This window comes from Nicotiana sylvestris, chromosome 3 (assembly GCF_000393655.2).
Source record: "Nicotiana sylvestris chromosome 3, ASM39365v2, whole genome shotgun sequence".
Taxonomy (NCBI): domain Eukaryota; kingdom Viridiplantae; phylum Streptophyta; class Magnoliopsida; order Solanales; family Solanaceae; genus Nicotiana; species Nicotiana sylvestris.
The window spans coordinates 61,262,730-61,282,855 of record NC_091059.1 but is presented as its reverse complement, the minus strand read 5'-3'; the positions used below and the strand labels follow the sequence as shown (position 1 = coordinate 61,282,855).

The 20,126-nt window shown below is 42.1% G+C and overlaps 1 protein-coding gene across 1 annotated transcript; it reads left to right on the top strand.

Annotated features, from left to right (window-relative positions):
• Positions 1 to 19,308: 19,308 nt before the first annotated feature.
• Positions 19,309 to 19,827, top strand: LOC138887433 (uncharacterized). The gene has a single exon (XM_070169188.1). It carries the CDS (start codon positions 19,309 to 19,311, stop codon positions 19,825 to 19,827), a length of 519 nt encoding a protein of 172 aa, XP_070025289.1.
• Positions 19,828 to 20,126: the final 299 nt, after the last annotated feature.

Genomic DNA, 20,126 nt, shown 5'->3' with positions numbered 1-20,126 from the left:
ACCGCCTTGAATTGTAATTTGAGATGTTTTCCTTTTCTCCAAGGGGATGCCTGACTGCTGAACTTGATATGAGCTCCCATGCTCTCCAGGCGGGCTCCTGATTGCTGAACTTGAATGTATTTCCTGCTCTCCAGGCGGGCTCCTGACTTCGAAACGTGAATGTTTTCCCATGCTATCCAGGCGGCTCCTGACTTCGAAACGTGAATGTATTCCCATGCTATCCAGGCAGGCTCCTGACTTTAGCAAAATAGACAAAAACAAAGAAAATTTTCTGGCCTAGTTTGGGTATGTGGGCGCATGTGTAAGTGTAAAACGAATCACATTGCCGAATATCAAAGAATTTTGAAAACCAAAACTTGAATTGTACTCCCTTGTTCTCCAGGCGGGCTCCTGACTGCTAAACTTGACAGTATTCCCTGCTTTCAAGGCGGGCGTCCTGACTTCAATTTGAAATGTATTCCCTGCTTTCAAGGCGGGCTCCTGACTGCTGCGCTTGAATGTATTCCCTGCTCTCCAGGCGGGCATCCTGACTTCAAATTGAAACGTATTCCCTGCTCTCCAGGCGGGCTCCTGACTTCAACTTGAAACGTATTCCCTGCTCTCCAGGCAGGCTTCTGATTGCTAAACTTGAGTGTATTCCCTGCTCTCCAGGTGGGATCCTGATTTCAACTTGAAACGTATTCGTTGCTCTCCAGACGGGCTCCTGATTGCTAAACTTGAATGTATTCCCTGCTCTCCAGGCGGGCTCCTGACTGCTGACTTGAGTGTATTCCCTACTCTCTAGGCGGGCTCCTGACAAAAACAAAGAAAACTTCTGCCCCAGTTTGGTGTTGGGCGCATCTGTGAGTGTTAATTGAATCGTATTACCAAATATCTCTATGAATTTGAAAGCTAAATCCCATTATCCAGGAGGGTACCGCTGAATCTTATTGTCTAAGAAGTTCTTAAAACTACATCCCATTATCCAGGAGGGTCCTGACAGCTCTTAACTAGACGACAAATTCAGATCTACGCTATATCTTTTAAAGGCGTGACTTATGCTACATCTTGTTATCTAAGAAAGTCTTAAACTACTCCCCATTATCCAGGAGGGTCCTGAAAATCCAAGGTCAAATTTTCTTAAGAGTGATAGCTTTTATAGCTGGATTATACTACCCTACAGCAGGATTTACGCTAAATGTTGCTTATCTAAGCGAAACTTTAAAGCTAAGTCCCATTATCCAGGAGGGTCCTGAGAACTCCTAATTGAATCCTATCTCGAACATGCAAACTTCTACGCCGACTTATATTCCTTTGGGATGCATTTATGCTAAATTGTGCTATTTTTGAACATTTCAACTAGGTCCCATTTTCCAGGAGGGTCCTGAAAATCGAAAATCAAACCTCTTTGGTGACTGCCTTTCTCCACGGAAGGTTTCTCTGAAACAATCAAAATTTCCTACCCCTATTTTAATCAAAGAAAGTTTTGTCAGTTTTAAAATGTAGTGGTTAGATGATGGCATTCTTGCTGAAGGTCTCTCCGCTGCATTGTCTTGTTTTGACTGGCTTCTCTGAGCTGGCCCTGAACCGCTTGACTTTCCGACTAACTTTCAAAAAAACCCATAACTTGAATGACCTGAGTGTTCTATTCCCGAACCATTGCCTCATACCTCTTACCCCTTTAACTGAGCCTCTGTATCTCCCATGAAATCACCAAATCATTTTGCCGATGGAACTATTGCTGGCATTTTATCTCCTTTTTCATCATGCTATATTTGGTATTGCTCTGACCGCACTGTGCTTTGCAATCTTGAAGCTGGTAGTGAGCTTTGAAATTCCATCTTATTTGCTTAAACAAGACTGGCATTAGGAACATCTTAGAGGAATAAACCCAAAGAAATGAAATGCAATGAGAGACTTATCTGAACATTTGACTGGAGGACTATCTGAAGAGAAAAAGAAAAGAGACTTATCTGAGTAGAACAGCTGGTTCCAATGGTCATGACATGCAATTTGGATTAATCGGCCCAATCTGTCCAACAAATCAACTTTCAGTTGCCATACTTTGTTGCCCCGAAATTTCCATAACCTGATTTCTTCACCCAAATCCTGACCTTGTTCATCCTGCGGTGCCTTGAAAGGTTTTCACCAGCAGACCTCTTTCATTCGTCCATCTCTCAACTCACTTTCTCCTTACGGTGCCCGTGAGGGTTTTCACCAATAAGACTCTCTCATTTTGATTTCTCTCAGCTCCCTTCACCTTACGGTGCCTGTGGGGGTTTTCACCAATAAGACTCTCTCATTTTGATTTCTCTTAGCTCCCGTCGCCTTACGGTGCCTGTGGGGGTTTTCACCAATAAGACTCTCTCATTTTGATTTCTCTCAGCTCCCGTCGCCTTACGGTGCCCGTGAGGGTTTTAACCAATAATACTCTCTCATTTTTTACTTTATTTCCCTCTTTGGACCAGAGTGCTACCCCTAACGTGAATCACCGCTATCTGCTTGACTTGGCATTTCCCGAAGACTGATCGGAAGGTCTTTCTCTGGACCGTAATGTGGCTTTGGATGGGTTTAGAAAGGAAGGGTATAAATCTCAAAACCGTTCGATTGGGTTCAAATTTACAACACTCGGAATTAGGTTTCTGATAACAACCACAACTTTTGCCCCAGTTTCTTGCTTGGGGCTTTTGGATTTTTGTTTTAATGGTACCGAACCGTGAGGCTGCCTACATATCCTTAAAAGGAATCAGGTCGAACGTAATTCATGACATAGTAATTACTTTGTTTGTTGTGATTTTTCTTCCTTTTTCTTTTTCTTCTTTTCCTCTTTTGTTTTTCCTTTTGTTGTTGTTTTTTTTTCTCTTTCTTCTTTTTTTTCTTTCTCTTTCCATTCTTTTTTTCTCTTTTCTTTTTCCTTTCTCTTTTTATCTCCTTCCTTTACTTATCTTTATGCTTGTGTTTCCGATATTGGCTATTGATTCCGAACGACGGGTATGAAAGAAAATAAATGAGGCTCAAATGGGTAACGATGGATAGAGTGTTTAGATAGAAGAACAAAATGCCTTCGTCATTTCAATATTCGAGACATGGCAAGTACAAACAAGTACAATCAAAGAAAGAAATCATAGTATCTCTTAACTGCATCAATATTGATAGCCATTTCTACACATTTGCCTTATATATCTGTCAAATACAATGCACCATTGGACAACACTCTACTCGCAACAAATGGCCTCTGCCAATTTGGGGCGAACTTTCCTTTTGCTTCAACTTGATGAGGAAGAATGCGTTTCAATACTAACTGCCCCATTTCAAACTTTCGTGGATGCACCTTCTTGTTGTATGCTCTTGCCATTCTCTATTGATACAACTGGCCATGACACACTGCTGCCAGTCTCTTCTCATCAATCAAACTTAATTGTTCCAAGCGGGTTTGACCCACTCCTCATCATCGATCTCAACCTCCGCGATAATTCGAAGGGATGAGATTTCCACTTCTGCGGGTATCACTGCTTCAGTTCCATACACTAACAAATAAGGAGTCGCCCCTACTGAAGTACGAACAGTAGTGCGATAGCCGAGCAATGCAAATGACAACTTCTCATGACACTGCCTAGAACCTTCCACCATTTTTCGAAGTATCTTCTTTATATTCTTGTTGGCCGCCTCAACTGTTCCGTTCGCCTTAGGGCGGTATGGGGTAGAATTGCGATGTGTAATCTTGAACTGCTGACATACCTCTTTCATCAGATGACTATTGAGCTTAGCCCCATTGTCTGTAATGATCACCTTCGGTATCCCGAACCGGCAAATAATATTTGAATGCACAAAATCGACCACCACCTTCTTGGTTACAGACTTGAATGTTTTAGCCTCTACCCACTTGGTGAAATAATCGATGGCCACCAGAATAAATCTGTGCCCGTTGGATGCTACTGGCTCGATTGGCCCAATGACATCCATTCCCCAAGCAACAAAAGGCCATGGTGCGGACATTATATGTAATTCAGATGGTGGAGAATGAATCAAATCTCCATGCACTTGGCACTGATGACATTTACGCACGAAACTGATACAATCTCGCTCCATGGTGAGCCAATAATAACCTGCCCGGAGGATCTTCTTTGCCAGCACATACCCACTCACGTGCGGTCCACAGACTACAGAATGTACTTCGGTCATGATAGTCGTAGCCTGTCTGGCATCTACACATCTTAATAATCCGAGATCTGGAGTTCTTTTGTACAAAACTCCTCCACTGAAGAAAAATCCACTTGCCAAGCGATGAATTGTTCTCTTTTGATCACCTGTGGCTTGTGTCGGATATACTCCTCTTCGGATGTATTCCTTTATGTCGTGAAACCAAGTCTCCCCATCGAGCTCTTCCTCCACCATGTTACAATAAGCATGTTGATCATGGACATGAATATGCAACGGGTCTACATAAGCCTTATCTGGATGATGTAACATTGACACCAAAGTAGCCAAAGCATTGGCGACCTCATTGTGGATCCTCGGAAAATTCCTGAACTCTATTGATTGAAACCGCTGACAAAGATCATGCAAGCATTGATGATATGGTATGAGTTTTAAATCTCATATTTCCCATTCTCCCTGAATCTGGTGTACCAAAAGGTCCGAGTCACCCAAGACCAAGACTTCCTGGACACCCATATCCATAGCCATCCTCAAACTCAATATGCATGCTACGTATTCTGCCATATTGTTAGACAGTAGAACCGAAGCTGAGCCGTAACAGGGTAATGATGCCCTGTTTTAGAGACAAGTACCGCTCTTATCCCAACGCCTTTCATGTTAGCAGCCCCATCAAAGAAAAGTTTCCATCCTAGCCTTTCAATCTGTTCCAACTCATCAATGTGCATTACCTCTTCATTAGGGAAGTAAGTCTTCAAACGTTCGTATTCTTCATCCGCAGGATTCTCAGCCAAGTGGTCAGCCAATGCTTATGCTTTCATCGTGGTCCGAGTCACGTAGACAATGTCAAATTCTGTGAGCAAGATCCGCCACTTTGCGAACCTTCCCGTGGGCATAGGATTCTGGAAGATGTACTTCAATAGATCCAAGCGAGAGATGAGGTAAGTAGTATAAGAGGACAAATAATGTTTCAGCTTCTGGCTACCCAAGTTAGGGCGCAACACGTCCTCTCAAGCTGAGTGTACTTAACCTCGTAAGATGTGAACTTCTTGCTGAGATAATATATGGCCTGCTCCTTCCTGCCAGTGATGGCATGTTGTCCCAACACACATCCAAATGAATTGTCCAAGACTGTTAAATACAGAATCAAAGATCTCCCTGGTTCTGGCGGGACCAACACAGGTGGGTTTGACAAGTACCCCTTTATCCGATCAAATGCTTCCTGACATTCATCTATCCACTTAACCACATTATCTTTCTTTAACAGTTTGAAGATAGGCTCACACGTTGTCGTGAGCTGAGCAATAAACCGGCTAATGTAATTCAATCTTCCCAACATACTCATCACCTCAGTCTTGTTCTTTGGAGGTGGCAATTCCTGGATGGCTTTGATTTTTGACGGGTCTAATTCAATACCTCGTCGGCTGACTATGAATCCCAATAACTTTCCAGACGGAACACCAAACGCGCATTTTGCGTGATTGAGCTTGAGATTGTACCTGCGAAGCCTTTGGAAGAACTTTCTCAGATCTCTGACATGGTCAGACTACTTTCTAGACTATACAATCACATCATCCACATAAACCTCGATCTCCCTGTGTATCATGTTGCCCTCATGTAGGTTGCCCCGGCATTTTTCAAACCAAATGGCATGACCCGATAGTAGTACGTTTCCCAAGGCGTGATGAATGCTGTCTTTTCTGCGTCTTCTTCATCCATTAAGATCTGATGGTAGCCCGCATAACAATCCACAAAAGAACCAATCTCATGTTTGGCACAATTATCGATCAATATATGTATGTTCGGTAGTGGGAAGTTATCCTTGGGACTTACCTTGTTGAGGTCTCGATAACCAACACACACCCTAGTCTTGCCATCCTTCTTCGGCACAGGCGCTACATTGGCTAACCAAGTGGGATATCGAGTGACATGAATGACCTTGGCCTCGAACTGTTTGGTGACCTCTTCCTTGATTTTCACACTCATACCAGTTTTAAATTTCCTCAGCTTCTGCTTGACCGGGGGGATTCCGGATCAGTGGGCAATTTGTGAACCACCAAACCAGTGCTTAGACTTGGCATGTCATCATAGGACCATGCAAAAACATCTTTATACTCAAACAGTGTTTTAATTATCTCCTCTCTGAGTTGTGGTTCAAGATGGACACTTATTTTAGTTTCTCGGACATTAACTTGGTCCCCTAAATTGATCGCTTCTGTATCACTCAGGTTAGGCTTGGGTTTTTCTTCAAAATGGCTTAATTATTTAATAAAATCTTCAAAGCTTCATCCCTGTCATATTCCGATTCAACATCACACTCTATTTCTTGAATTACTGTTTCAGGATTAGATTGGCTTTTAAGATTGGGCCGGAGATTCCGCATGCATGTCATATCATTGAAGCCGGCATAAAAAGAACTGTACAAGGAAAAAGAAAAACAAAAATAAAACTATCAGGAAGAAAGGAAAAGAGAAATTGCATTTCATTGAAATCAAAGACAACGGGGTTTTTACATCCAAACGGACGGAACATAGAATCTGAATTACAACCCTGGAATAATCCAGATAAATTGAAAGAAAATCAAAGCAAACTACCAAAACTCCCTCCTGGTGGGGAGAGGAGTAGCTTCCCAATTGTTAATCTTTGCACCGTGCCCAACAAATTGCACATCCGCCTTGCTAGAACCCTCTCCAGCTTCCAACACGTTCACATCGGCGAATATCCTCTCAAACCTTTCCATCAAATCTTCATCCACATCAACCACCGAAATGGGAACCGTCGTCACTGGGCGCTTTTTGGTACCAGGCCTGACAAATGATCGGGAAAGATGCGGGACTGGCTTTGGAAGGGCCCATGCTTTCTATTTCATTTTTCTAGCTCTTCTCACGTCTGCGACTGTGGGCTTGAACCCCAGACCAAATGTATCCAAGTTTTTAGGAAGAGAAACCGGTTGTACAATACCTTGCAGAGATGCGCCCAAACCTTTGCCCAGTACAAAATCACTTTTCAACATTTCAATGGCTACTATGACTGATACAGCAGCTACCCTTGGAGTCAGCACGCACTTCCCTTCAGGAACTTTCTCTACCGCTACTGTGTCAAAAACCTGATAAACCCACGGCCCCTTGTCATCTTCAAACTCTATGAATGGAACAATGGCATCACTGGGAACACACAAATTGTCTTCGCCATGCACAATAATTTCCTGTCTATCCCATTCAAACTTAACCATTTGGTGCAGAGTGGATGGGACCGCTTTGGCAGCATGAATCCAGGGTCGACCTAACAACAGATTGTAAGAAACAGCCACATCGAGCACCTGGAATTCCATAGTAAATTCAACTGGCCCTATTGTAAGCTCGAGCACTATATCCCCAACCAAATCTTTCCCTCCACCGTCGAATCCCCGAACGCAGATACTGTTCTTGTGAATTCTTTCGTTATCCACCTTCAACTTGTTCAGAGTGGAAAAAGGGCAAATATTTGTGCTAGAACCGTTGTCAACTAGTCCCCGAGTAACCACAGAATATTCACATTTCTACGTCAGATAGACAACTCATCATCAGAAAAAGTGACTTTATTTACCTCAAATATCTTGTTAGCTATCTTTTCCAAGTGGTTTACTAAGATTTTGTCAGGAACGTGGGCTTCATTCAAGATCTTCATCAAAGCCTGACGGTGTTTGTCCGAATGGATCAATAATGACAAGAGCGAGATCTGAGCTGGTGTCTTCCTTAACTGCTCCACAATGGAATAGTCTTGTACTTTCATCTTTCTCATAAATTCTTCTGTTTCTTCCTCAGTCATCGCTTTCTTCACCAACACTGGGTTATCTTTTGAGGTCTTGGCTTTTCTCAACTCTTCGTGGGCAAAGCATCTCCCCGATCGAGTCAAACCATGAGTCTCACACACTTCTTCTCCTCTTTCCCCTTGTAAGTCATTGTCACTCGTTCATAATTTCATGGGACTGCCTTGCTATTGACTATGGGTAATTAAGTTACCGGTTTGATGATGACGGGATCTGTGGGGGCGCCCTTCATAATTACCACATGCTTGTTCGTCACTCCTGGCAAAACCACTTTTGCTCTTTGATGTTTTCCTGCAACGTCACTTGAGGACCCCTTCTTGACCTCCACGGATGGTTCGTTATTTGCCCCGTTCAACTTGATCATAGAATTCTCACTTGTTGACTTTTCAAATGGCTTGGCTTTACTAGCCCAAATTATCATGATGATTTGCGAAGGCTTGTTAGGCTCCCCTCCCTTATGCACTATCTCAATCATATTGGTCTCATGATGGGCCGGAAATGGGTTCTAGTTGATGTTGGGTGCCTCCGGGGCTTGGACCTCAATCCGATTAGTATCAATGAGCTCTTGAATAGCTATTTTCAGCATTTATCTGTGTCATGACCTAGGGTCCCTGAACAATACTCGCAACTCACCGAGCGGTCAAGATTTTTGAGAGGGGGATTCGGCAATTTAGCCTCGATCGGATTCAACATACCCAACTGTCTCAGTCGATGGAATAGACTAGCATATGATTTTCCCAAAGGAGTGAAAGTCTTCTACTTCTGCAACCTCTCATTCTTAAAGGCTTGATTTGGCCGAAAACCTATTCCAGGGAGATTTCTGTAGGCTCTTGGAGGTGGATGGGCATTTTTTGGAGCTAGGTATGGACTTTGTGGAGTCGGCACACGCCATTGTGCGTGAGCGGGAGGTTAGGTATAGGTTTCTGCGTGATGGATGGAAAAATGGGGATCGTGCGGTGAGTAGTAGTGTTGTGGTGGACTATATCGAGTGTGGGGGTAGGTTTGGTGGTAGGGTCGAGGCAGGTTGTAGTAACATGGAATGTTCTTGGATCCAACCCAAGCTCCCGACTCAATTGTAGCAACATCATCTTTCTTCTTCTTCCCGAGTACACCTCCGGTACCGTTTTGAATGGCCTGGGTGGTCGCCTTGATTGCTGAATAACTCATGATCTTGTTGGACTTGAGTCCTTTCTCAACCATGCCTCCCATTTTTACAACTTCATTAAAGGACTTACCTACTGCTGACACCAAGTGACCAAAATAAGTGGGTTCCAAAGCCTGCAAGAAATAATCAACCATCTCACTTTCTTTCATCGGAGGGTCAACCCTCGCTGCTTGCTCTTTCCAATGGAATCCATATTCCCTAAAGCTCTCACCGGGCTTCTTCTCAATATTTGTCAATGAAAGACGGTCTGGAATAATTTCGAGGTTGTACTGAAAATGGCAGGCAAAGACTTGGGCCAAATCGTCCCATGTGTACCACCTGCTGTGATCCTGTCTAGTATACCATTCTAATGCCAATCCGCTTAAACTTTGGCTGAAATATGCCATCAGCAACTCATCTCTTCTACCTACTCCTCTCATCTTGCTACGAAATCCTCTTAAGTGTTCTATTGGGTCACCATGCCCGTCGTACATATCAAACTTGGGCATTTTGAACCCTTCTGGTAACTGAACATCTGGGAATAGACATAAATCTTTATAGGCCACACTTACTTGACCTCCCAACCCCCTCATATCTCGGAACGATTGTTCTAAGATTTTGACCTTTCTGATCATCTCTTCATGCTCGGTATTTTTGAGTGGCTTCTCGGTCTCTACTAGGAGATCAAGATGAGGGGTGTAACAATATGGTTCTGGAACTTTGAAGGTAGGTTCAGGGGGATAATACTGATTGTTGTTAGTTTGGAACAGAGGTTCACTAGAAGATCGGTGTAATGTAGCAGGTGGAGGTGCCACAAAAATAGGTGTAATTGGTGGGGGAGGGTATGGGACTTGTTTGGGTGGTGGAGCTTGAGAAGTATGGGAAGTGGCGCCATGGCATTGTTGGTAGAGGGGAAAGGCTGGAGATGAGTTCACAGTGGGAGGCTCCGGAGGTTGGGCTGATGGTGGGATATAAGCAGGGTTGGCGGGATAAACCGGTGGTGGATGACCCTTGGCCCAGGCTTGATACATTTCAGCCATCTGCTGCTTTAACTTATACATCTGTTCCCTCATTGCATTAACATCTAGTTCTTCCACCTCTTTTGACGAGTCAACAATACTTGTCTCCGGTTCTTAGTTGGCCATATTCAGCCTGTCTTTTGATTGGGTGTTGTATGAGTGGGTTGCCAGAATGCCAATAAACTAACCACCTGCCAGGACTCAATATATCAAACAACAACCTTATTAGCGATTAGGCTTTAACATATTGGTAACCGCACATTGGGCATGAACACACCTAAACAATTAACCGTCTCTATTATGTATTTGATCGGTTGCATGCGTCATCCCGGCCTTTTCTTACTTTTAATTACAAACTTCCCCCTTTTCTTTCTTTTTCTTTTTCTTCCTTTCACTCTCGCCTCTGTTCTCCCTTTGTTTTTATTCTCTCTCGATTTCTTATTTTCTCTCTTTTCTTTCTTGTTTTTCCGCTCTTTTTCTTTTCTTTAGTCTCTTGTGTTTCCTCTTATTTTCTTTCTCTCTTTCTCATTTGGTTACAGTTGAATCCTATGGAGATTGCCTACGTATCATGACCCCGCATGAATCAGACCAAGCATAGTTCTTGGAGATAAAAATAATAAAACATTTCTTGGAATTTTCAATTTTTTTCATAATAAAACTTGGAAATAAACTTAAACAAAAACTAAAAGACTCTGATGAAAGACGAAATACAGACTCGAAAAACAAACAACCCACATACTCTGATAGAAGAAATACAGACTCCAAGACAAACTGGCAGAGTTTAATGGAAAGAAAATACAGACTCAAGAAATCACGAATACATCAATGACTCAATTGCCCCCGGGACCCGCGGGGCATCATTCGGCCTTGCCGCGAGCCAACTTGCTAAATTCCCTTGGAGGTGGTAGAGATCTTCCATTACCCGGCGAACAAAAATCAACACAGTAACAAAGAACATAGATCTAGTCATATCCTCACAGCTACTTCAATTCATCGTGATGTAGTTGGCGACCCTTTTGACTCGCTCTCTTATGATGCCCTTCTCTTGCAACAAATGCCCAATCTGTTCGGTTCTGGCTTCTAAAGTTCGTTCGGCTACCTGGTTCTGCTCTTGGAGTTATTGGAAGTCTATTTCTAGCCGTGTCATTAAGGCGTAACAATGTTCTCTTTCAACCTTAAAATTTTTGGCTTGTTTAGCCATTTCACCCTCGAGGTTGCCAATTGCCTTTTCCCAACCTGTGACCCCTTTTTCATATCTTTCTTTCATCTGTTGAACGAAAGCTACATGCCTTTCGACGCTTTTAGCCAACCTTACCTATGCTTTTGCTAGTTCAGACTTAGCTTTTTGCATGTCATCTTCATAGTCACATACCTTTTGAGTAAGGTTATAAATGAGCCTTTCATCTTTCCTACTTCGGCATGGGTTCTTGGCTTCAATTTTTAACTGTTGAACCTGAGCACTGAGGGCTTCATTTTCTCGCACCAATCTTCTCCTTTCACCTTCGTCCTCTTGTGCCTGCAAATCATTGTTGAAGGTGACATTTTTCAACTCTTCTCGTAGATCATGTATGATGGACTTATATTCCTTTTCCTTCTCCCCCCAGGCTAACCTCTCCTGAATTTTATCATCAAAGGCTTGAACATGAGGCCTTTTGGCGGGCCTCTCGGGCTTTGGCTCGTTATTTACATAAGACATTTTCTTAAACCAAGCAGCATAAATTGTGGGGGATTCCACCTTGGCAGTGTCTGGTACCTGGGTGCCAATTTTTAGATATCGGCAGCTATTCCAATCTTGTTGAACTATAGCCTCGGGCAATGTAGCTTCTGGATGTAACTCTATGACCTGGGTGCTTAGATCTTCATTTTCAAGCACAATCGGATACCTTCCCAATTGCCTTAAGACCCTCTACGGTGCATATGGCCGAATACTCCTTATGCCCATTAACCTCAGGTAGCAGTCATATAGATGGATTCTGTCCTTGGGAGCCATCCTATAGTCCACTCGACCTGACCTGCGTTAAGAACTTTCAAGTGAGAGACCCATGCTTCAAACCCTTCTGGTGCGTTGTAATCTTTTACCCTCTCCTCATAACTAATGATGAAGTTATTTGGGCTCGAACCATAACTCACGAATCTGGGATGATGGCGAAGGTGCTCGATCAACCACATTTGCAGAAGGATGTTGCAACCTTCAAAAAATTGAGCCCCTACTTTGCATAAAGTCAATGCTCGATAAATATCTGCCAGCACCAACGGGGCAAGTGTATGATCTTCCTTGCTAGTGAGGATTTATGCAATTCTAGCCATACGAATATCCATTGTCCCTTTATCATTTGGAAAAACCATGATCCCCAAGAATGCCACAATAAATGCGAACCAGCGATGAATTTTCCAAAGGCCCTTGTCTTGTTTGTTGCTCAGACCCTTTTCATGTGTTTCAAAACCAGCAGAGTGCCTGAACCTGAAGTATAAGAAATGGAAAGCACAACACCCATTGCTCACACATTCTTTATTCATCTGTTTGCTGATATTCAGGAGGTCAAAGAACTTGTGCACCGATGGAGCCCTTGGAAATATAAGTTGTTGCTTCCTCAAATCCCGTCCGAATTCAATGTACCCGGCTATCTCCTCCAAAGTAGGGGTGATTTCAAAATCCGAGAAACGAAAGACATTGTGGACAGGATCCCAGAAATTTACCAAAGCCTTGATCAGATCTTCCCATGGTTTGATCTCAAAAATGTTTATAAGAGCACCCAATTGCTTTTTTACCCATTTCTGACCATCTTCATCTAGATCATTCCACCACATACGCAAGTGCAACTGAGCATGTTCCCTGAACACTTCTGGCGGATCCTGGATGGTATTCATTATGTTCCTGTGAAAGGTTAAGGTTAGGGTTGACTCGAGTGGACCCTTTTGAAGAAGAAAAGAAAAAAGAGAGAGAAAAGAAAAGAAGAAAAGAAAGAAAACAAATCAAAGGACCATGATTTCTTCCCCTATATGCCAATTTTAGCCAAGTGACTATTTTTTGCAAATGCGGCCCCTTACCAATTTCACATGAATTTTGAGGCCGAGGGGATTATTTTATGACCCTTCACAAACTTGTCCATTATTTTACAAAAATAGCCTTTCGACAACTGAAAAATACTCTGAGGCTATCTCGGCAAGAACAGTTTAAGACATTGCCGAAGCTGGATCGACTTATTTTGATCAAGAATCCAGACTGCATTTACTCGACCACCGACTTTCTTTTCTTGTTTTGCTTTTTTATTTTTCAAAAATAAGGTCGAACCTTATGTAGGTTGCCTACGTATCCCATATCCGGTGAGAATCAGACCTGCGTAGTTCGGTCAGTTTTGACATTTGGAAGAACACAGTGTTTGACTCTTATAAAATAACTTTCTTTTCAGAAAAATTTGGCAGAGCTTCGGGACATTTTTCAAATACCGGGGTTTTCTTTAGAATCGGGCTTTATTTCCTTCCCTACATCACTCTTGGTTTTTCTTTTTGCTTTATTTTTCCTAGCCGGTCAGCATGCAAGCCCAAACAAATAAATGTACATATAGCACATAGAATGCATCAGGATGGTCTGTTGTTTCGGGCAAACCTGTCCTAGACGGACCCAACCCTTGTATTGAGTCCCCTAAGTCAAATGCACATGATGCAAACAAGCGCTCCTATTAGGGATCCGGCATGAAGCTATGTTTTTCTAGGTTTAACTCTCAAGGTTTTGGTCTAGACTTGGGTACCCAAGCGGACAACTGGGCCGAAGAGGGGGTGATGTACCGGGAGCACTGAAGTCTACCCGGCCTTGTCACTTACCCAGACTCGTTCTATTTGGTATAATTTCTACAGAAAAAGCGGGCCACGCGAACGTGTGCACCATTTTCAGAAAACTCAGAGAGGTGGCGTAAGAAAACATTTATATACAATTCAAACAATAATAAAGCAGTAAACAAATAACATTTAGCACAAAATATTCATAGAATACAGTACTGTTAACAATAAATGAAGCCAAGTAAAAATCATTAACAAGCTCGAATTCTTGAACCCTAAACCAGAGATTCTGGGTTCGTTCCCCAGCAAAGTCGCCAGAGCTGTCACACCTCCTTTTTACTACACCCTGTAAAGGGTATAAATATAAGGGAGTTTTTCCAATTAAAGGGCAATCGAAACGGGATTTGTTTATTTAAAGATTCAGAGTCGCCACTTGGGATAATTTATGGTGCCTCAAGTCTCCGGTTTAAATCCCGAATCGAGGAAAAGATTTACTCTGTACTACAGTCTGTGAACCAGAAATCCGAGTAAGGAATTCTGTTAACCCGAGAGAAGGTGTTAGGCATTCCCGAGTTCCATGGTTCTAGCACGGTCGCTTTGATCATACTTGGCTTAAAATTGTTTAATTACTCGTTTTAGAACCTATGTGCTTTTACCTCTTTTAATTAAGAAAACATCTTGAAACAAGTCACGCGTACGTGTACCCGTTTGTTTGGCATGTCAAAAATCGTGTCACGCGAACGTGTCTACAATTAATGACACTTTATTATTATTAAGAAAATTTAGTCGAAGTTGCGCGAACGCATACTCCGAATTAGTCTTTTTAAATTCGTAATTATGTTACGCGAACATATACACAATCACGGTGGTATATTAAATGGGCCTAAAGCAAACTACAAACATTTGTTGCTTACATCTAAATCACGAGAATTAATAGAGGGCCGTGTATTTTAAGGTTTGTTTGGTACGGCACCCCTTGACTCCAATTTTAAAGGGAATTCATGTTAAACTCTCAAGGGCCACGACCATGTCCTATTTAACGACTTGCCTCAACTTTTGTTTTTTTTTTTAAAAAAACTTAATTACGTAATCATTAATGGAGCAGGGATTATGCCACTGTCCAGGCCAACTAAAAAAATTGTCTGTTATAAGGGTAGGTTGATTATCTAAAGCAACTGTTTGGGCTTAGCGTGAAGCCCAACAACCTACATGACGCAAGGCTGCTCCAAACTGCCATTTCATTACGTTGGGCCCGAAAGAAGACCAAAACTGGAGGACGAACCAGCTCTGGCAGCTTTGGGTCCTCAGATCGAGCCTTCACATGACACAAAACATGAGGCACTCGAATCCATAGTTGCGAATCATATCATTTCATGGAAATTTAAAACAAATATTGATCATCTTTTACACAAATACCATGGCATATTTAACCTTAATGGATTTCTATACAGAAAGTACAATAGGACAACGATCCTTTCTGCTATCCAGCATTCATATCCACTATCATTTTAACCAGTCAGCATGCAGATCCTCAAGGTGACAGAAATTAAAAAAATAAATCTACTAGTCTATATCCCTAACAAGAAATTATATCTCAGCCTTTACTGGATAGGGCAATAACCATCAATCTACACCAAACAATCCACTGATTCCAACTGTACTAGCACAGACGTAATACTACAACTTGAATGGAAAAATGATTTTGATTTTAACTCGTGTAAAAATAAAAGAGCTAAACTCACAAATTATTCCCTCAGTACAACCCAGGTTCAAAAGTAAAGGCAGAGATGAGCACACAGAGCAACGAAATTCAACAATTAATGTAGAATTTGATAAGACAAAACGTAAAGGAGCAGCACTTAATGAACCAACATGTTCCAGATTTCGACTACATCATGCTCATTGACAAACATACTAATCAGAACATCTTCCAGCTAAATATTACATGCTGTGAATGAAATCATAAGGAAAAGAGATGAAGCTTGAACAACAGCATCAGATTTCATTAATTTCACAAATCTATACTTCAAACTACACTTAAATGATGTCCATAGGGCCAAAGTATAACTGGAATATGAAAATAAATAAAGCAATGTGGGGTCAGAAGCCAAATAGCAATACAGTAGAACCTAGCAGCAGGAAATAACCAGCAAAACCAATTTCGAACCAACAAATGAGGTGCAGCAGTCCAAAAAAAATAGTTTTAATCAAACAGGGACCCAACAAACTTTAAACCAAACCTCTACAAACCCAGATTCAATCCATTTCCACCCCAGATGAATCAGAAATTGAAAACTTCAAAAATCACAGGAGAAGTTCAATAAAACAGTAGTTTCATTGAAATTTTCAGATGTTTTTTTTTTGATTTGTTATCTCTGAATTCCTCTTCCGCCTCTTAGTTTTTTTCTCTGCCTTGAAAGGCAAGAAATAATGCCTTTATAGGAAAGAAAGTAGGGCAGCCTCAGCTTGCACTTTGCCCCTTTTCTAATTTTTGTTTTAGCTTAGGTGCCCTTAGTTAAATTCCAGAAATTCATTTTAATCCCTACCCCCCAGCTTCCTGGAAGCTTCCCATTCAGTTACACTCAAGATTCCTTAGGCCAATTCCCTAGACTACCCCTCGAACCCTGATTATTTACTCTAGGAACCCAACCTAGCAGAACCCAAGTTGCCTCTGAACCCTTGTTAGTATACTAGACAGACCGAATGGGCCATGGGTCAATTTGACCCAGCTGTTCATCCCCAAATGAATCGGAATAGACCCAAAACCCAATCCTCAAGATCAAAAATCTATTCGGCCCAACTAGCAATTATCTAATTACCAAATAACACAAAAGAATTAAAACTTTAGCCTAAATGATTTACTAACTAAATTTAACCAAACTAACCTAACAAGACTCCAATTACTCATGCATGAATGAGTAGACTCCGGAACAAATGAGGAATGATTCAAGAAGAGGAGAAGAAACAGAAAATTGAAAAACAAACGAAGAAAAGATTAAACCAAAAGAAGAAAAGAAGAATACCTAAGAAAAGTTCAGAAAATGAAAGAGGGAACCTGGGTCTTCATATCCTCAGATTTTCTGGCCAAATCTGATGTTAATCGTGCGCTCTTACGAAGAACACATGAATAAAAACGGATTCGACGCGAAATTTCGCCAAAACATGACTTGGGATTTTCTGGGGTTCGTTTCTGATCTAAGATTCGAGGAACTAGGGCAATATTCGCGGGTAGCAAAGTATGGATTTGGAAAGAGGGGAGTGAGGAGGCTATAGGGTGTGATTTTGGTAGCGTTTGGAGGTGGCGCCGCCATCGGAGGCCGGAGATTTGGGGGGGCGGCTAGCTAGGGTTTCGGGGTGTTTTCTGACGAGGGTGATAAGCATAGGGGAGTTCTGAGGGGGGTAAGGCTATTTGGACACTTAAATACGTATGAGGCTTTAGTTTTGAGCCGTTTGATCAAGGCACGATCAACGGCTCAGATCAAAGCTTAACGAAATGACGCCGTTTGGATATGGGGGAAACCGGACCGGGTTGGACGCGGGTTTGGGCTGGGTAAAGGGTATTTTGGACGGGTCTCAGGGCAAAAGGTTTGAGCCCTATGGAATTTGCATGGAATTGGCCCAAAAACTGATTTCTTTCTTTTTCTTTTCATTCTTTTCCAAATTAATTCATTTTTTTTCAAACTCTTTTAATTAAAAAATTTCAAATAAATAAAATAAAGCCCACACTAAATCCTAAATCAAATAAACCCTACCACATTGAATTAGTTAAATCTAATAATTACCATAATTAATTAAAACCAAATTAAAGGAAAAACTACCAAAGTTCAAAAATTAAAATTAAAAGTACAAAAATAACTATTTTGTGATTTTCTAATTCTTTTAAAATAACTAATTTACTACTTAATTCAAAAGTTCAAAGTTAAATCCTAAATGCAAATGCAACGTATTTTTATATTTTCATTAATTAAATAGAATAAACATGCACAAACAAATGCAAATAATTAACAGAAAATGCCACAAAAATCCACAAAATTGCAAACAATGGAAAAAAAATTATTTTATTTTGAATTTGTAGGAGTAATTCATATAGGGAAAAAATCACGTGCTCACAATGGCGATACATCTTTAGAGGATCCGTAGGACTATCTGGACAGTTGTCACGAGGTATTACGGAACATGGGGATAGTAGAGACTAATGGGGTCGACTTTGCTACTTTTCATCCGTCAGGTTCCGCCAAGAAATGGTGGAGGGTTCTTTATTTGGCCAGACTAGCTGGGTCACTAGATCTTACTTGGGACCAGTTCTCTTAGCTATTTCTAGAGAAATATCTTCCTATCACTCAGAGAAAGGACTATCGGAGGTAGTTCGAGCGCCTTTAGTAAGGTTCTAGGATTGTCACTCAGTACGAGACTAGATTTGTTAACTTGGCCCGTTATGCTCTTCTTATACTTCCTACCGAGAGAGAGAGGGTGAAGAGGTTTATTAAGGGACTTGCTCAGCCTATTAGATTGCAGATGGCTAAGGAGACAGGGAGTGAAATTTCTTTCTAGGATGCAGCCAATGTGGCTAGATGAGTTGAGATGGTTCTACCTCAAGGGAGTGGTCAGGGGTCTGACAAGAGGCCGTGTCACTCCGGTAGATTCAGTGGGGCCTCATCTAGAGGTCGAGGTACTTTTGGTAGGGGCCATCCTCCTAGGCTATTTTATTCAGCGCTTCTGACATCCCATGGAGCTTCAGGGAGTCGTGGTCCTTATGTACCTCCTTCAGGGCAGCCAGCTTATAGTGCACCACCAGCTCCTATCAGAGCACCTCCTCTTCAGAGTTATTATTGCGGTTAGTCGGCCCGTCAGGGTTAGTCTCAGTGTCCACAGCCGCAGTATCAGGATGGATGTTTTGAGTATGGTAAGTATGGGCATATCCGGAGGACCTGTCCAATATTAGTGGGTGTACAGTCACAATAGCAGGGTTCTCGTGCTATGATTCCGGCACCGCCCGCTCAGCCAGCTAGAGGTAGGGGTCAGGGGGCTAGAGGTAGAGGTCAGGCCGCTAGAGGTGGAGGTCAGGCCGTTAGAGGTGGAGGCCAACCAGTAGGAGGTCGTCCCAGGGATATGGTTCAAAGTGGTGGGGCCCAGCCCGATATCATGCTTTCCTATCCAAGCCTGAGGCTGAGTCATCCGATGTTGTTATCACAGGTACTGTTTCAGTTTGCAGTAGAGATGCTTTAGTTCTATTTGATCCAGGGTCTACATACTCCTATGTGTCATCTTATTTTGCTTCATATTTGGTTGTGCCTCGTGATTCTTTGAGTGCTCCCGTGTATGTGTCCACATCGGTGGGGGATTCTATTGTTGTAAATCGTGTCTATCATTTGTGTGTGGTTATTATTGGGGGTCTTGAGACTAGCGTAGATCTCCTACTTCTTGACATGGTTGATTTCGATGTTATTCTAGATATGGATTGGTTGTTACCTTATCATGCTATATCAGACTGTCACACCAAGACTGTGACCTTAGCATTGTCTGGGTTGCCTCTATTAGAGTGGAGGGGAACTCATGGTCATTCTACTAGTAGGGTTATCTCTTATATGAAGGCTTGGCATATGGTCGAGAAGGGGTGTTTGGCTTATGTTCGTGATTCTAGTACGGAGGTTCCTTCCATGGATTCTATACCAGTTGTTTGGGAGTTCCCAGAGGTATTTCCTGCAGATCTGCCAGGGATGCCACCCAACAGGAATATTGAATTTTGCAATGATTTTACTCCGGGCCCTCAGCCCATTTCTATCCTACCATACCGCATGGCCTCGCTAGAGTTGAAAGAATTGAAGGAGCAGTTGCGAGATTTACTTGATAAGAGCTTTATTAGACCTAGTGTCTCGCCCTGGGGTGCACCGATGTTGTTTGTAAAGAACAAGGATGGATCGATGATGATGTGCATAGATAATTAGTAGTTGAACAAAGTCTACATCAAGAAAAAGTATCCATTGCCGAGGATTGATGACTTATTTGATCAGTTTTAGAGTGCCAAGGTGTTTTCGAAGATCGATTGGAGGTCTGGCTACCATCAGTTGAGGATTAGGGCATCCGATGTCCCTAAGGCAGCCTTCGTACTCGGTATAGGCATTACGAGTTTCTAGTGATGTCATTTGGGCGAACAAATGCCCCAGTAACATTTATGGATTTGATGAACCGGGTGTTCAAGCCCTATCTGGATTCCTTTATGATTATTTTTATTAATGATATCTTG

Bases quoted from the DNA above. Each gene is read 5' to 3' on its own strand.
- LOC138887433 (XM_070169188.1), top strand. From the start codon at position 19,309: ATGGTTGATTTCGATGTTATTCTAGATATGGATTGGTTGTTACCTTAT.